General features: G+C 36.3%; 1 protein-coding gene across 5 annotated transcripts in view; it reads right to left on the bottom strand.

The window, feature by feature from the left end:
- CUNH8orf34 (chromosome unknown C8orf34 homolog) overlaps positions 1–18053 on the bottom strand; it is a 161377-nt gene that overhangs the window by 93927 nt on the left and 49397 nt on the right. For all 5 annotated transcript variants that reach the window (XM_042036250.1, XM_042036252.1, XM_042036248.1 and 2 more), the window contains 3 exons: positions 16965–16993; positions 10619–10788; positions 6637–6803 (listed from right to left, as the gene is read on the bottom strand). In XM_042036250.1, coding sequence (XP_041892184.1) covers positions 6637–6803; positions 10619–10788; positions 16965–16993 — 366 coding nt within the window. The remainder of the gene's footprint in view (positions 1–6636; positions 6804–10618; positions 10789–16964; positions 16994–18053) is intronic.

Raw genomic sequence — 18053 nt, 5'->3', positions numbered from 1 at the left:
TACCCCAGTATTCTCCTGGAAAAACTGGCTGCTCACAGCTTGGATAAGTGCACTTGTTCATTAAATGAAAAACTGACTGGATGACTGGGCCAGAGAAAGATGGGGAATGGAGTTACATCCAGCTGGCAGCTGGTCACCAGTTGTGTTCCCCAGGGCTCAGTATTGGTGCCAGCCCTGTTTAATATCTTTATCAATAATCTGATGAGGGGATCAGGGGCATCCTCAGTCAGTTTGCAGATGACACCAAATTGGGCAGGAGTGTTGATCTGCCAAAGGAAGGCTCTGCAGAGGGATCTGGACAGGCTGGATCGATAGGCCAAGGCCAGTGGTATGTATGAGGTTCAACAAGGCAAAGTGCCAGGTGCTGCCCTGGGGTCACAACAGCCCCACCTAGTGCTACAGGCTGGGTCAGAGTGGCTGGAAAGTTGCCCAGTGAAAAAGGGATTGGGGGTGCTGGTTGATACATGACTGAACATGAAACAGCTGTGTGCCCAAGAAGGCCAATGGCATCCTGTCTTGGATCAAGAATAGAGTGGCCAGCAGGACCAGAGCAGGGATTGTCCCTCTGTACTCAGCACTGGTGAGGCCAGCCTCAAATCCTGTGTTCAGTTTAGGACCCCTCACTAAAAGAAAGACATTAAGGTGCTAGAACATGTCCAGAAAAGGGCAACTGGTGAATGGTCTGGAGCACAAGTCTGATGAGGAGCAGCTGAGGGAAATGTGGTTGTGTAGCCTGGAGAAAAGGAGGCTCAGGGGTGACCTTATCACTTCTACAACTCCCTGAATGGTTGTAGCCAGGTGGGGGTCAGGCTCTTCTCCCATGTAACTAATGACAGGACAAGGATCCAAGTCATGCTAGGGAAGGTTTAGATTGGATATTAGGAAAAATTTCTTCATGAAAGGTTTGTCAAGCATTGGAACGGGATGTCCGGGGAAGTGGCTGAGATGTGTAGATCTGATGCATGAGGACATGGTTTAGTAGTGCACATACACCTTCTCCACTCTTGTTTAGATACAGGTTTAAAAAAAACTTTGGTTTCTTTTACAAACTATAAATGAATGACATTTTAGGCCTCTGCACATCATTATATTTAGTACACTTCTATTCCTTCATAATTAATCATTCTTTTGAACCTTTTTATTAGCTGATGTAACTTATTTCAACTCAAGAGAGGCTAGTATCTCTAGCTATAATTAAGTTTTCTCTCTCCACTTTCCCTTTAGCAGTATGAAGCACATTCAACCTCACTTTCAACCCATTTTATGCTTATCTAACCAGCAGTTGCAACGAGTGTTGCAATATGTGACAAATTAATTTAATATTTTTTTCTAATATTACAAACACACTATTAACCAAGCAATAGAACTTAGCTTATTTATTATCAGTCTCAAAATTTTATTTAAACATCAAATACCTCTATTATTAAGCACAGTAAAATGCAAGAGCAGGAGTCTATTAGGACTTTAAGCACCAAATTCCTCTTCTTCGAATAACAAGTTAGAGCTTTGCCTATTCTCAGATCAACTAAAATATTCTCACAGATATTTCTGTCTCTTAGCAAAGGGCCACAAGATGAACTGAAATCAATGAACTCCATGAATTACATTAAACAGACCTGCGCATCTCTCTTGCTCAGTGACTTTATATATTTGCAGAAAAAAAAGAAAAACTGAATATGGTATTTGCTGAACTTTTACCTCAGAAAGATACCTAAACCCACACTGGATGGAGTCCGAGTGCTCTTCTAGTGGACATCTGTTACACACACTGGCACCAGTGCACTACATCTGCCACCGAAAACTTTTCAGTGTATAGCACAGCCAGTCTCTGCGGGCAGAGGAGGCCTCCTGTCTCCCAGGGGTGTCATTGTCTGTGAGTGCCCTACATGGCACATGCCCACTGGTAGTTTTGCTGATTTCTCAGTAGCTTCCAAAAACAGAAGACCAGCAAAAGGGAACATGAGGAGCAATTCACACATCTTTCTCCCACACAATCATTCTACTTAAATCACAACAAAATAGGTTACAGGCCAGAAAACTGTTCTGAAGATGTAGTACAACTCACATCATCTTTCCCAGGGCTTTGTGGCCTCTTTTCTGAAAAATGATGTATTCTAGTCACATAATGGAGGAGGTTTTGTTCATCTGGGAAGTCAATAAAAAGGAACAACTTGTTGCTAGTATTAGTATAATTTATCATGCCTAGAGTCAGTTTCCTGCATGTTGTCAAAGACCTTCAGGAACCAAGGAAATCAGGAACGTCTGTCAAGCCAGAGGAAATGTACTGAAAGCACTGCAGATTGCATACCCTTTCATTAAAGACTCAAAGACTCTTTAGAAAAACAGTATAGATATTTAAGGGGTAGACTACCAGACACTTGAGTTACAATCAAATGAGCTTCAGGCAAATGCAATCTCCACTATATGCTATTTATCTCCTCTTGTTATAAAATGTAAACATATTACCAGATAACCTTTCAAGGGTGGTATAATGATTAAAAAATTAACATTTAAAAAGCTCTTGAAGAAAAAAGAAATTCTAAAGATTAGAAGAAGAGTTATTAAAGCAAACAGAACACATCAGGTACCTCCCATAGCAATAATTGAAAAGTTTATTACTACTTGAAGTACATTTCTATCTTTAAAGATTCTGGTTTGTTACTGTATAGAAGGAATTTACAGATAATAAACATGAGGCAAACAATCACTGAACTTTCACTTAAGATTTATACATCATGGGAAAAAAAGCATTATTTTTGTGAAACAAGCTCCAAAGAAAAGAAGAGATGGTTTTACAAGCCCTGATGCTCCAAACACTTAAGTTCAGCTCAGATATAAGATTATTTGCATTGAAATCAGAGAGGCTTTTCAGAATCATACAGACTGGCATATGCATCAATTGAAGGAAATTGGCTTCAATTATCACCACCTTTCACTTCAACCATGGTTTTGTGAGTCAACTTCCTGGGTACCCTTTGGAGTGGTGCTACAGAGTTAGCTATTCCATAGCATCTGTTAACATATGGTAACGTTTTTAGTACCATAAGCACACATAAAGATTGGACAAAACCAAGAAATTGCTGCTTGAGCATTATGACCAAATATCATGGAATCATAGAATCATTTAAGCTGGAAAAGACCATTAAGATTATGAAGTTCAACCAGTGCCCTAGCACTGCCAAGTCTACCACTAAACCATGTCCTTAAGTGACACCATCTACACATCTTTCAAATACCTCCAGGGCTGGTGACTCAGACACTTCCTTGAGCAGCCTGTTCCAATGCTTGACAAACCTTTCCATGAAGAAATTTTTCCTAATATCTAACCTAAAACTCCCCTGGCATGACTTGTGGCCTTGTCCTATCACATGCAAGAAGACAGAAAACTCCACCTAGTTTCAGAAAGGTGGAGAGTGCAATAAGTTTCCTCTGATCCTCCTTTTCTCCAGGTTAAACAACCTTTGTTCCCTCAGCTGCTCCTCACAGGATTTGTTTTCTATACCATTATTGTGTAAAACAATACAGAATGTCTTTCTTATCTTCCTTACTTGTAAAAACTTTAAGAATGTATATCTAAGTGTGCTACAAAAATCCTTATACTTTTACTCTGTGTATGCTTATGAACAGCAATACACTTAAACAATTATATTCTTAGACTTAAATAATTGATTTTTTAAAACCAAACGAGTCATGCTTTGGTGACCGTACAATCAATATTCACAGCATTTTCAGGGAAAATAACAGTTCAGTCCTCTCCAATGTACATCAGTGAGATACTGAGGGAATAACATAATTTCAAAGTCTCAATAGACTTCAGCCAAATGTGAAAGACAGCTTAAGCACAAACATCATAGAATTCCAAAAGGGCTGCAGAGTTTCTCATAGAACTACTTCAGCTCCTGGTTAGATTTACAAAACACAATATTTGGCATTATGATGTATAAAAAATGAGCCCCTTGCTATAATTTTCAGTCCCAGACCTCAACTGCATGATCCTTTAACATTTACAAACACATGCAAATTTACAGTTCTCAGCTTTTTAAAGTCAGGAAGATCCTTTCCACTATGATGTTATCTGTCACTAATCTATTTCAGACACCTGCTCAACTGAACACACTCAGAAAGTCACCAGCATGGGAACAGCCCTCCTACGCATCTTATCTTACACAAAAAGAGTGATAACTAAAATCGGAATATAGCCCTGTAACATTCTTTTCCTTCTTTGCACATACATTTCTTTTGAAATGGATAACAATATAATTGTTTCTTTTATTCGGAATATAAAAGAATTCCAGCTAAAACCTTCATTGGCCCACCTAGACAGATGGGGTTTTTTTAAAGAAAATATGTGAAAAGTCAGCTTCATTCTTTTAATATCTAAATAAATCAACCAAATTCTGAAAAAGACTCTCTTGAAGACACAAAAAGATAGACGTTTGTGGTCTCCATTTAAAGTAGTGCACATTTTAAATCATCTGCTCTAAATAGTAGAATTTTTTTTTCCCACAATCCTGACTTAGAAGCATGAAGTTTTGTAATTTTTTAAGAAAGGGCTGAATAAACAAAGAATACTAAACTCTACAGAGAACAAATCAAAGAGCTATATGGTACAATGCCCTGGAATTCAGTGACAGCAGAAAGCCATGATTTGAATATAGTTATACTGCATATAAATTGTGTAAAAAGCATCAAAGCAGTTAATGGATTAATGTGGTACATAATAAAAAATAATTAAATCGCAGTATCAAACAGTCACTGACCTGGAAAATATAGCAGTGAAAAATACCTACATTCGCTGATAGAAACTCAAGTTCTTTATGTTATCTTCAAAGGAAAACTAGAACACCTGCCCTATGCAACACAGTCACATCCTTAAATTTTGAACAGTTCTGCAGAATAGAGCCTAACCATTACATCGAATATAACACACATACTGTCAGCAAATTGCAAAGTGAGAATTAAAATAAAAGCCAGTTTCTCCAAAGCACAGCACTTTCAACACCAAGATGTGCATACTGAACTTTCTCTCAGTGGTCGTTACTATAACATGGCGATATTATAATCACTACAAGCATGGCTACTCCTCCAATATGTCAGGATTTTGCCTCAGAATCTCACAATCATTTATAAACACCCCACCCAAAATGGAGGTCCTGTTCGTGAACTTCTTTAGTTTTAAGCTGATTTTGTACAAACTTAGCCAGTTTTGATGAACTGCATGATAGAAAGATATTGGAGGTTTTGCATGGCACGAAACTAGAATGCATGCTTACAATCAAGTACTTATTAAAAAACCCCCAAAACACTAGTCTGTACATAGATCATATTCTACCCAAATGTCAAGACACTAGGTAATTCCTTTCTGCTGCCTTCCTGGTTCCAGACACCTTTAGGGAGTCAAGTGTCTGGAAGAAACGACCTATACATCTATTGGATACATTTTTCTCACTGTCTCCACAGATATTAATGTAAGATCCTATCTTATAAGATAAATAGTGAGTGATCCAGTCCATTCTCTTCTTTCTTGTAAAAACAATGTATGTATCAAACGTAAAACTACTGGAAAAGAAAAGGAAATTATTTATTAATTCACAATTATGCAGAATAAATTTTTTTTTTTTTACCATGAGCACAGTTAAGCACTGGAACAGGCTGCTCGGAGATGTTCTAGAATCTCCATTTTGGAGAAAGCCAAAATCCACTCAGAAGAACCCGCTATGGCTTATTTTTTTGAGGAAAAGGTTGGGCTTGATACCTCCAGCAGTCCCCTCCAAACTCAAATACTCTATGTTTCTCTGAAGACTACAGCAAGGACAACAGAAATATAGAAAGCGAAAAGAGCACCATGTGTTTTCCTGATTTTTAGATTAAGGTCTAACCTGAAAAAAAAAATTACGCCAGAATTCATAAACTCAGAATGCTGAGTTATTCTGATACTGTGAATTTTCCATGCTTTGATCCCACATAAATTTCCATAGAGCAGAAACTGTGAAAAAACATTGAAATCCATTACTACCTTTTAAGCATCATACACTGAAACTTTGAAAAATAGCAGAAAAGAGATTATTAAGTAAAATCAGAACTATTATTAATTAAATACAATTAGTAATTCTAGGAAAGGATGGCAGCAGCGAGCATCGAGCCTTCTAGAGTGCAATTTAAGATACAATACAGTCTAGAGGAAAATTACAATCAAATCCTCTGAAGAGGTTACAAATTCACATTACATAATCTTTGTGTAGCTAGTAAGTCAAAATAAAATCTACTGAAGTTAAAACTGTGATACTGCTAAGAAAAAGAAGAACCAGATGAAAGATGGGGAAGCTGATTTTGTTCCTTGTACAGAAATACATTCTGCAAGTAGAACTTGGAAGGGATTTATGTAGGAAACCAAATTAATTACTTTAAGCACCTGAAGCATTTGATTTAATGGGATTTTGATGCAGCTGGGAGTTTGTTCACACACATTTATGTCTTCCTTACACTTCTCCTGAAAGTTTCACATTAAACCCTATGAACCTTGACACAGCTGCTGAATACTTTAGCTTCAAACATAGGGAGCAGTTTCTGACTAATCTCTGTTTGATTTTTTATAATAGAAAATTTCAGAAAATACACATAATTTTTTGCAGTTACCCAGTAGTTCCATTGCATCATCTTCATTGTCAATGTCTTCTTCGGTTACAGATGGAGCTGTGCTTTGAGCAGAATCAAAGGAGTCCTGAGAAAGCATGGCAGCCAGCAGTTTCTTATGTTGCTGCTGTTGATGTTTTAATCCTTTGGTCTTTGGCTCCATTTTTAAGCTGTGAGGGAGGAAAGCACAACTTTCTCTTACTGGTGCTCTCTTCAAAGTATGTCACTCATTCCCTGATCATTGGATGTTCTAAAATATTTTGTGTTTTCAGTTTCTACCTAAAAATTTGATTGAATTTGGGAAATTTCCCATTGACTTTATGTGCACTAATCAAGTTTAAATAAGCTACACATATAGAAAACAGGATGTCAATTACTAATCAGTATTGCTAAGGCATTGATGCATAGCAAAAAGCTGACAACAAAGAACTGCTCCCTTGAGTGGTTTTGATACCATTACCCCACAGCATTAAGGGCCTTACATTTATAACAATTTTTCTGATTTGCTGAGTTTTGTCTCTGACCTAAATAACAGAGAACTGGAATTGCACAGAAGTTAGAAGGGTCTAAAGTAGGACTTGCTACAGTTTGCCATTTCTGATTCCTTAAAATATCAACATAAAACAGACAGAAATTTGGTGCCCCACTTGAGGGGCACCTCATGAGTGACACCTCAGACTGTCCTTACAGTGTTGCAGGAAGGCAGAATTGTTGCAAATATATGATTTGTAGTATAATCAACAATCGTTCATTTCTCCAGCAAAGATAAACAAAGTGCACCTTGGAGATGAAGAACGGGCTTTGAGTTTCGGACATCAGGTTATGGATGGGGCCTCTGCAAGCTCTAGTTCATTTCACGCTCGAAGAGACAAGAGTATCATAATAAAAAACACTCAAATTCCTCATTATGTACATACATTATCCCTGGAGGAAGATTCCCAAGAGCCTTGCATCTTCTCAAAATTCCTCCAAGAAATTCTTCATGTAGAAAACTACTAACAGTGACTTGGAAATGAGTTTAATCCTATTTTCACGGTGTTCAAATTTCTGAAAGATGAGCTCAGTACCAGCAGGATTGCCATCAGCACTTTTCTATGGTCTCTTATCACTTATTAATACCTTGCCTTCCTTCCTTACAGCAGCAACAGAGAACAGTGCAAAACCAGTGACAAACACAATCTTTCCACTGTAGCAATCCAGAACATCAAGGGCAAAAAGGTGACCCTTCATCCATTTGAAAAGACATCACTAATACAGCTACCTCAGACTGGCCACATTGTCTTTCCCAGTCATAGTAGTGACACCTGTCCTTTCAGCTGCTCTCTTTTTTTTCCTTTTTTTGAGTTACTGGGCCACGCTTTCAAATAAACGACATGTCTGCTTCCGTTGTTCATCATCGCAGGAATGCATGTTTTTCAGGAGGAAATGGTGATTCTGTCACATGACACCAATGGCACTTACTCTACCAATGATTTGTCAATGCCTAATCCCCTGGATATTTGTATAGTGTTTCATATATGTAGCATTTCCTTATGTTTAGTGACAGGTAGAACAAAAGATACTACCTGGGAATAATGGAACAATTACAGTTTTGACTTTCCTGTTCTTATACTTTTACTGCATATTAAGATTAGTTCTAAGAGTTTGCCGGCTTATCCCATAAATCCTGATAAATAGTGATCAATAACCTATCAATTTTTATTAGAAATGTTGCTAAATAAAATTTAACAAGATAAAATTGGAAACATTGAATGGGAATTTTTCAAACTGCCCCCCTTTCATTTGCCAGGTAAAAACGTAATTTAATTATTTAAGGCTACATTAACTATGAAATACATAAAAATTCTTTACAACTGATAACTTCACTCTTTTGATAGCAAAACTTATACTCTTCCCACTGTTTTTAGATTTACGAGGCATTTGCTACATTAAAACCAAGTTATCATTACCCAGTACTTGTCTCATGCATTTGGTGGGCGGTCAATTCCAAATTCTGCTAATAGCACTTTAATTCACAGGAACACTGAATCAGACCTTGAAGCAACCACCAGTTATTAGTAAACTGCTATTAAATATTCAGATTAATCTTGATCAACTTCTAAACTTCCATATATAGTTGGCATCAATTTTAGTATCACCACTATCTTGAAGTTCTGCAACTTTATGATTCCTTTGCAAGACTGCAAACATGATTTTTATACATGCCTTACAAAAGCTGATGAAGTGCTAATGAAGCAAAGAATTATCCCAGACATAAAATCAGTCAACCAAATGTAAATCCATGTGCTGCATGTAATTTAGTAGTTACTGATTTCTACTGAAAATCAGTACTCCCACTTAACGATGCATATTTTTCAATAGGCCTTCAGCACTTACTGCACCTAAAAACAGAGATATCAGTATCCCATGAGTCTTTCCTGGCATAAAGTTCCCTATATTCTCCTTATTCACACACCAGGCAACCTGATTTTGTCATGTTACTCAACAAGATTCCTCAAATACTACTCTCAAAGCCATTCATCACATTTTTTAATTATAGCATTAGCTGTGAGGTTTCTCACAGCTTGCACCACCCTCTACAAAGAGAAGAATGTGCTGCTTTGAATCATCTGTTGCTCAGAACTAGACCTCTTTGCTTCCTTCTGGAAATTAGAGATGCTCATTTCTGCTCCTTTCTATTGACAGAGGGGATACAATATCCTCAATTTGCTCTGCAACATGGAACAGATCTTTATTCAGTGCCTTTACTGGACTGCTGAATAAGGAAAAAGAACCCAGGTCTGCACAATCAAGCTGTAGTGCCAGTTGCTGACTCCATTATTTTCCCAGGAACTGCACTGGAGAGACCCAGAGTCCGAGTTGTGTTGGTCCCTGTCAAAGGTCTGGCTGAGGGATTGTTAACTGCACGCTGCTGCTTCTTTGAAATAGTAGTACTCACAGGTACCCCCACGATAATTTAATTAAATGAACTACTCATGGATAACAAATATTCCCAAGATGTGAGGAAAGTTAATGAATGCAGTCTGTAAGAGCACATCTAGTCACACATTAGTTTCAGTGTGACAGGGAGTTGAATTCCAACATAGAAAGCACCTGGAAGAATGTGAAGTGAAGGAATACCTTAGACCTTTTCAAAGGGAAAGCAGAGAGTTTTTGCCTTCTAAAAAAAGGAAGAAAAAGGTGTCTGCTGCAGTTAAAGTACTTGTTATAACCAAGGAGAAATGCTACAAGGCTAAGGGAGAAACGTAGGTGTTTAAGCCAATTAACAGAGGCAGTGCAGAAGATTTACACTTAAAAAGAAAGACATGAATCCCTTTTAAAGCAAGGCTGTGAGTACTTAACCTACTGTGATAAACATATCTTTAAATCATGGAAAATGGACTCCTTGTATTATAATCTCATTCATGTAGCTGAAGCACAAACTCTTTCAGTCAAGCACAATAAATCTTCAGAAGTTATTTACTGCAAAGAACAAAATTTTCTCTTCGAGAAAGACTTGTTATTAACATCAAAAAGCTGAGATGTGAAATGAAAATGAATTTAGGAAGTCCTGTTAAAAATAACAAAGATATTGCTTCCCTTGTCTATCTCTCCTTTAAATGAGAAAATCAGATTTATCACTAAAGTGTCAAGAAGAGTAATAAATAGCTACTACCAATCCTGGAAAGAGGGAAGGGTATGAAGTATCTGAATGAAGCTACACATCACAACATTATTACACAATGGACCCCAACCATGTCAAAATACCTAGCTTTACACATGGGAATAAATCCATAGGATTGCAAATGGGTATTAAGTTAATCATCTATAAAAGCATGAGAAGAAAAAAGTCACATATTAATGACTTCTATTTATTCTACATGTGCTCACACTATGGCATGGGTATTAAAAAGCCCTGCACTCTGCCCTCAGAAATAGAATTTTTGTAGCAAAGACAGCTCTGTTTCACAAAATATAAATTTTATAGGCCAGATCAAACACCCACCTTCCTCCAGGACTGCTGCTATCCTCACTGTCCCACTGCTCATTTTTATTTCTTGGTATTGGTGGCTGCAACATCTCAGCAGCCAGAGGATCTGCATCATTCTCTTCACGGCCAATCCATTCTCCAATCACACGAGGTCTGAGAAGGGGGGTGTTGAAACCTGCTGTGTCCTGAAGAGAAATAAAAATTTTTAAAAAGAAACAATGCACTGTTTGGTCTCAAACATAGATGTAAATAGAGAAAGAAAAGAAAAAAAAATTTAAAAGTACAAAACCAATACATTACATTATCATTTCAGAAGGCTACAAAATACCCAGAAACAATAATGGACTAATGAAAAGTTTCCCATTAACAAAATTCCAAGAGATATTTGTGTACCCTGATGCCTCAAATGCCTCTTTTTTTTTAATTGCAACTGTAGAAAAATCACTTTTTTTTTTAATAAATGCACAGCTCTTAAAACCTTCAGTGTATCTGTTCTGCTAAGCAACATTATACATTAATTGGTATAAAAAAAACCCAACCAAAAGACTGTTGTAGATTAATAGCATCACTCTTATTTGCATTATGAATTTATGCAAAACTAATAAATACATCTGCATTTTGCATTTTAAAAATAACCCTGCTGGGCTTTACATAACGTATCTTCCTATTTTGAAAATGGTATTAACATTTGAATAAAATGCATTTCTGAAACTATTTTTAACCACTTACTGGAGGACAATAAGCTGGACAGGATTACAAGAAGCAAGCAAAATGTAACTGACATATTCAAAACAATAGCAATACCTTGCACCATCATATCAGGAATTTAGATTAAAGAAACAAGTTGTCCTTAAAATTATATGAAAAAGCATTCTGATGTAGTGAGTATCTCTGTTTTCAATTTTACTAGAATGGTTGTAGATAAAGGGTCATGTACAACAGTACAGTCAAACTAAAAAAACACACCTGCATACCAGAAAAAAAAAAAAAGATATGAAATTATGGGATAGGAAGAATTATTTTTCTTTAATTAAACTCTTCGTAGGCTAGTAAAGACATTTCAAACACAGTGTGCCTAATTAGGAGAGATATATTCCTAACATTTAACGAGTGAAAATTATAGGAAAGCAAATCCTTGGCTGTTACCTAACTTAGTGCCTCAATAAATATTCCTGCCATAAAAGAATGCTTTCCAAACAAAAAGCATCTGGAAAAAGTACAGCACATTGACTACGTAGCCTAGAAACCATATTTTCTCTCTTTCCTAAAAACAAACCACTTTTGAAATCTCCTCCTAATTGAAACAGATATGGTTAAAAGCACTGTTTGAAGTAGAGGCCTCTACTGAAATGAAAGAAAGAAAGAAAAAAAAACAAAAATAAGGCTGCAAAGTGCTTTCAGTATGAATATATTTACCCTCCTGTGGCTAGATGCTGCGATTTTGCTCAGCACAAGAACCTTTTATTTTGAGAGTCAAATGTAACCCAGGCCCTGGATCTGACTCACTCATCCTTGGTCTTTTTTTCTGCTTTCTGCAATGTGCCAGCAGTGCTTTACCACACTCTCCACACCTCTGCCCAGAGTTGTCCACCACTTGACTAATTCACTTTCATACAATGTTTGTTTTCTGCAAGGACCACTGAAAATTGAATCTGTGGCTTCAGATGCTTTAGGATACTTAACCACTGGTGTCCATTTTTTAATGTACTTACAAATACATGTTTTGTGCATCTACTTGGAGCTGTGTCATAGCCTGGTAATGTATACTAGATGAGAGTCACCTCTGGGTACTTGACAAGTGTAACTTGTCACAGGTGTGACTACCATCATATGCTTGTCAGCTTAGAAAAAAGATTATTTCACTACCCACAATGCCTTCATTACACAAGGTGCTTTTATTAGTTTAAATATGAACCACCTGGCCCCTTACGAGGTTTATTACTATTATTCTAGCTATTTTACCCTTCTCTTTCTCCCTAGAATACTTTCTAATAATTAATAAAAATTTTTCCTGGAACTAGTTAGTTAGAATAACTTGCAATATCAATCTTGCTAAAAGATTTCAGTCCCTTAAGTGAAAATGCAAAGCACCTAAAAATTTGCCCTTTTTTCTGTACTGTAGGTTTTTCGTGACACTATGAACTGCAAAATCAATGTACGAATAAGTAAAAAATGAATGCTATGACTGTCCTCGCTATGCTTATTTCTTTCACAGGCATTTTAGAGATTAAAGTAGCACTTTCATATACTCTACTAACAAAGATGTAATTTACATTACATAGTTGTAATGTAATGTAATGTAAATACTTTGCCTCACTTTACCACCTTGCTTTCCTTTTTGACTCATGTTAGATTAGTACACCACAGTTTCAGTGACCTAATTTATTGTCCTCCTTTTAACTATATAAGCACTCAGTGAAAACACTAAATGGAGAATCAGAGACAGCTCTATTCAGAACCAGGATGTTTATTTGGCACTGTATTTCAAAGCTGCAATAAATTGAGATGAAGTATTCTGTTCTCAAACAACATTTTATAGTTTTGGTTGGGTTTTTTCATATAAACTTTAGAATCTTAATTGATTTCCAATTTACATTCCCCCACAAATAGCAGAAGAGATTGACAGTGACATCAGTGTGCAGTGAAATATTTTCAGTACAGGTAGGCATTTAAATTTGCATTAAAATGAAGAGGACTATTTCATGGTGCAGCCTGAACGTCATCCACTTATCCACATCAGTGGCTACCAATTTGACACACTCAAGCTTCCTTTATGTGGAGACTAGGAAAAGAAGGGAAAGACTGAAGGACAGCTGATTCTCCTCTTCACGTTGCACTGAGATGTGGTTGCTGGATGCAACCTCTACCCGGGAGCACAACATTTGTATATCCATTTATTTACGCATCACTTAAAAAGCTCAGTATTCCTATTTTCTGATATGGATTTTGAGGGAATCTCCATAGTGAGAAATACTTCGGGGTGAGAAGAAATTTGGGGGGTTTTATGACTTAAGAATAGCTATTTCTTCTATTTTATTAACTGTAACCTGTTTCCGTTGTAGTACACTACATATAAGAAGAAAGTATGTCCTAGACAGCATAGAAAAAAAATTTTAATATTGACATTGAGGGTCCAAATCTACTATTAATTTTTAGGTCTTTGCTTGGATCTTACTCTGGATCTCTAATACTTAGGTGTCTCACATTAATATGTTTGAAGTGACTGAAAGATATCATTGGGAATTCCAGACAAATTTCACAGTGCTATGACAGGTCTCACTCTTCAATGTTTTTCTCTAGAGTTTTTTTCAGCCTAGAACTCTATGAATATCAAAGAATGGCTAACATCCTAGCTCTTCTTTGTTTACCTTAAACCCTTCACATTATGCATGGAAGTGCGCAGTTTCCTAAAACCCTTCAATAGTTTCTGTTCAGTGGCACGGAGGGTGAGTCAGTTCAGAAATCTGTATTATATTAACTCTGCATTTTAGTTTTAAAATATGTGACTGACAAGGCATCCCTTATTTTCTTTCCTTACACAGTGTACTTGCAGTGCCAGTTTCTGACTTTACATAGCTTCCGTGGCCTAGAGACGGAGGCTGAATCATCACAAGAGACAGAACACCAAGCTCTGCAAGCCTGACGTAAATGAAAAAGAAGGGAATCTCTTATAATAAATCTGTTTTAATTGCATTAATTTTAGGAATTTTTTTTGCTTTTTTTGCAAGGCTACCAGTGAACTCAGAAATTTTAGAAGATAGGTCAAACTGAAAGATTCAATTTTGACTGAAAGACCGATCTTGTGTGCCATATTTTCTCTATCCCTGTCTTGCAAAAAAGCTCTAAGTACTGACAAAAAGCTAATATGAGCAGATATTTGACAAGAATCCATTTAAATGAAACACTCTTTCACAAAAGTGATTCAGAGAAAACTGGTTTTCCAAATCCAAATGCTCGAGTAACTAAGCAACTAACTTATTAACTGGATTACTTAGAAGAGGAGTTGCATCAACCAACAATACTGATTAAGTACTCCCCTGACAAAGGAAACTAGAGGTTACCGAAGCCAGAGAGAAATAATTTTTTAAAAACAGACAATCAGAAACAAAAATAAAGAAACATATACATGCATTCTCTGGTTTTTTAAGGTTCATAATTTAAATCCCAGATAAAAGAGCATAATTATGGGCTCTGTCATAGTCTTAGTTCCCCAAAATATTCATGATCATCAGGAAAATAAAGCAAGGAAGAGCATACAGAAGAGTTTTATATGTCTCTCATAACATCTACGCGATGCCGATGTTTTAACAGAATCCAATGCCAAATTTGGCCATGCTGTTCTAGACCCAAGACATGCATCTGATGAGTTAAACTGTTAATCCAAACCAAAGATAACGTGGTTTCAAAAATTATTCAGGGCTGACACAGTTTAGATAAGGAAGCTTTAGTAAGAGCATGTATTTCTGAAGAAAGAATTACAACTTGACTACATTTGTACCTGAAAAATAAACATCACCTGTGAACACATTCAGATGAAATAGAACCAAACTCTTCTGAATGTTAAAACAACTATTATCAGGTAGTCTTTGGCTGCTTTTGGCCCAAGACAAATAATACATGTAGAAACAAGACACAGGAACATTTCAGGAATTAGCTTGTGTAAGAGATCATTCCTAGGAGGCAGGATTCCATGAAATAGTCCTGGGCATGCTTAAATTCTTAACACAGACTAGACTTTACATTCATTAAAATTCTTAAAGGGTCAAACAAGAAATAGACAGTTCACTAAGTTCACTAAGAAAGTCTCACCATGGAGATAAAAAAATCACTCTTTGTGGGGCATACCCCACAACTCTTCATCTCTAAATCTGTGCTAAAGCCTGCTAAGAAATACTGCACAAACGATGTACTCTAAAGAGTTTAATTGTTTGCGGTTTTATTTATTGTACAAACAGCTTTTGACTTCAAGAACATTCAATATAAGAACCGAATGTATATAACTTAATTCCAAGTTTTATTTAAAAAAAACCTACTACCTTCCTATTTCAAATTATAAAAAATAGAGTAGATAGTAACAAAAAAACCCTAACTCTTCACTCAAGCTGGATCCTGTGGAAATTCCCCAATTATGTTCTCCGTCTCAGTTTCACACCAAATAATTACATTCAAAAAACATTAATTTTTTTGAACAATAAGAGATCATAGTTTAAAAAAACCCAAACCAACCAGAAATTGTTTGCTAAAAGTATGTGATACCAGGATCTAGCCTAAATTGTCTTTTTCCTCTCTCAAACAGTATCTTACAGAGTTTTTTTCAACAAAAAAACCAAAAACAAATGGAGTTCTTCATAAGTATTCTTAAAGGTGAGGGTTCTAATGGAAGGACTTTCTAATTGCGTTTTACATCACTTCTGAGCCCAGTTATGGAAACAGTAGGAAGACTTAGGCCATAGTTTGGAAATGGCAGCCACAGGTGCACTACTGCATGGTAACATTGATCAGTCTTACCTAACCGGCCTTCCTTGGAGAACGCAGTGAAGGTATTTTATATGCACTTGTGTCAGAAAGATTTGTGTCCTCATTTTACCAGCAGAAATAAAAGTTATTTAAAAACAGAAGTGTTCTGTATTAAGCATTATTCCTCTGTCTTATATACCTTTTGATCTTATTTTCCTGACAGCAATGGTTTCTGACACCAAGAACACAATGCAAGTTTCTTGGCACTAGAAGCACACTGCTGTTCACTGCTGAGAATTGGTAAGAAAAATTGGTTCTGTTTCCTTAAGTAATTAAAAAAACCTAGCTTGATTACTCTTTCAACGTAGAATTTATTACAGCTAGAACTAAAATGCATGTTAACTGTGTACAGTATCAAAAATGGCCAGAACAGAAGAGACCATTTTTGCATTCAGCAAGGAGGTAAAGACTGATCTTTATGCCTTGTGCATTCCTCAGTAAACCTGGGAAGTAAAAATAATTTCTAAATATTCTCACAAATCATATCTGGGAACGCAGAATTCAATATCATGAATAAAAGGTATTCAAGGCTAAATGTTTCCAAAAGTACACAAAGTAATCCAACAGACTATATTAAGCAAAGATGGCGTCAAGATCAAACATATTTCCACGGTCTCATTAAGAGTCTCTTAAAATCACTGAGTTTTTTTTCCATACTAGACAGCCCATCCTGGGTCAAGCTCTTTGTATATCCACATACACCGTACTTACCCATATAGCTTTCCATACCCCAACTTCCTCTGAGCCCAACAGAACTGAAGCGTGTATGCCAGGAGAGTGGCATGTGCCTTATCACAATCGTGTCTGTTTGTACTGTTCATTAGGCATCTTTTATCAATCTTACCTTATCAAGTTCATCAGAAATAGCAATGCCTGAAAACAAAGCAGATTATAAAAAAGTATTTAGAAAAACGCTTTCTATAAATGTCTTTTACTACGGCAAGTAAAAGTAAGGTTAAATCTGAAAACTGTACATCCTGTTCTCTGCATGCTGCTGTACCATACAATGTATCATATTTTTTTCCGTTAGTGAAATTGCCTGGAAACAATACACTCTTCATTTTTCTCAGCTCCAATATTATCAAAATGACTTTTCAAAAAACTATGGAAATGAAAATAGCAGATGTGCCAATAAAGTGACAACAAATTTAAGCATACTTCTATCTTCTTTCTAAAATTAAATCAGCAATATCAGATTTACCAATGGACACATTATTATGCAAATCTCACCCTGACCAGCATGCATAACACATTATGCTGCAATTAAGGGCAATATGGACATTTCTCTTCTCTCTTTCTTCACAATGAAATGTAGAAATGATCCTATAAAAATAGGTGGAACTTCAGAGAATAAAGAAAATTTCACAATAGAATACAAAACTTTTTCTAAATGCTCTGAAAAAGAACTTGTGTATTTGTTCATCTTTTCTGCAGATGCCTGCCCAAGGCTTCCCTATGCCTGCTTCCATCATGTCATGTTTCAATTATTTCTATTTTGTAGCACATTAAGTACACAGAGTTGGTCTCAGAATTTTTAATTTTTTACACACATCAGTATATCACAAGGCGTAATCAAGTCATCATATATATAATGCTACCATGTTGAAAATTCTGATACATTGGAAGCAAGCATCTCCTAGATTCTTATGAGGTTTAATGAGAAACATTTCCAGATTAGAACTTCAAAAACCAAAGAAAAGCTTCTCCTGGTGGAAGAAAGTAAGTGGAGAAGTACCCATAAATAGGGAGAACACACATTTGAAAATTATTTTCTAATTTTTATCATGTTATCAAGACACCTTCTTTGACGGAATGCAAGAGTTGACATTGCAAAATATGCAGTACCAACTGAGTAGATAGTTACTCTTTCTAAAATCACACTAAAGAGTGTAGCCGTATAAGCTAATATATAAGCATATACATATATATAAGT

This window comes from Corvus kubaryi, unplaced genomic scaffold (assembly GCF_017639235.1).
Source record: "Corvus kubaryi isolate FWS band 111438036 unplaced genomic scaffold, C.kubaryi_AGA036_p1.0 37385, whole genome shotgun sequence".
Classification (NCBI taxonomy): Eukaryota; Metazoa; Chordata; class Aves; order Passeriformes; family Corvidae; genus Corvus; species Corvus kubaryi.
Note: the sequence above shows the minus strand (reverse complement) of the source record. Positions and strands in the feature narration are given on the sequence as shown.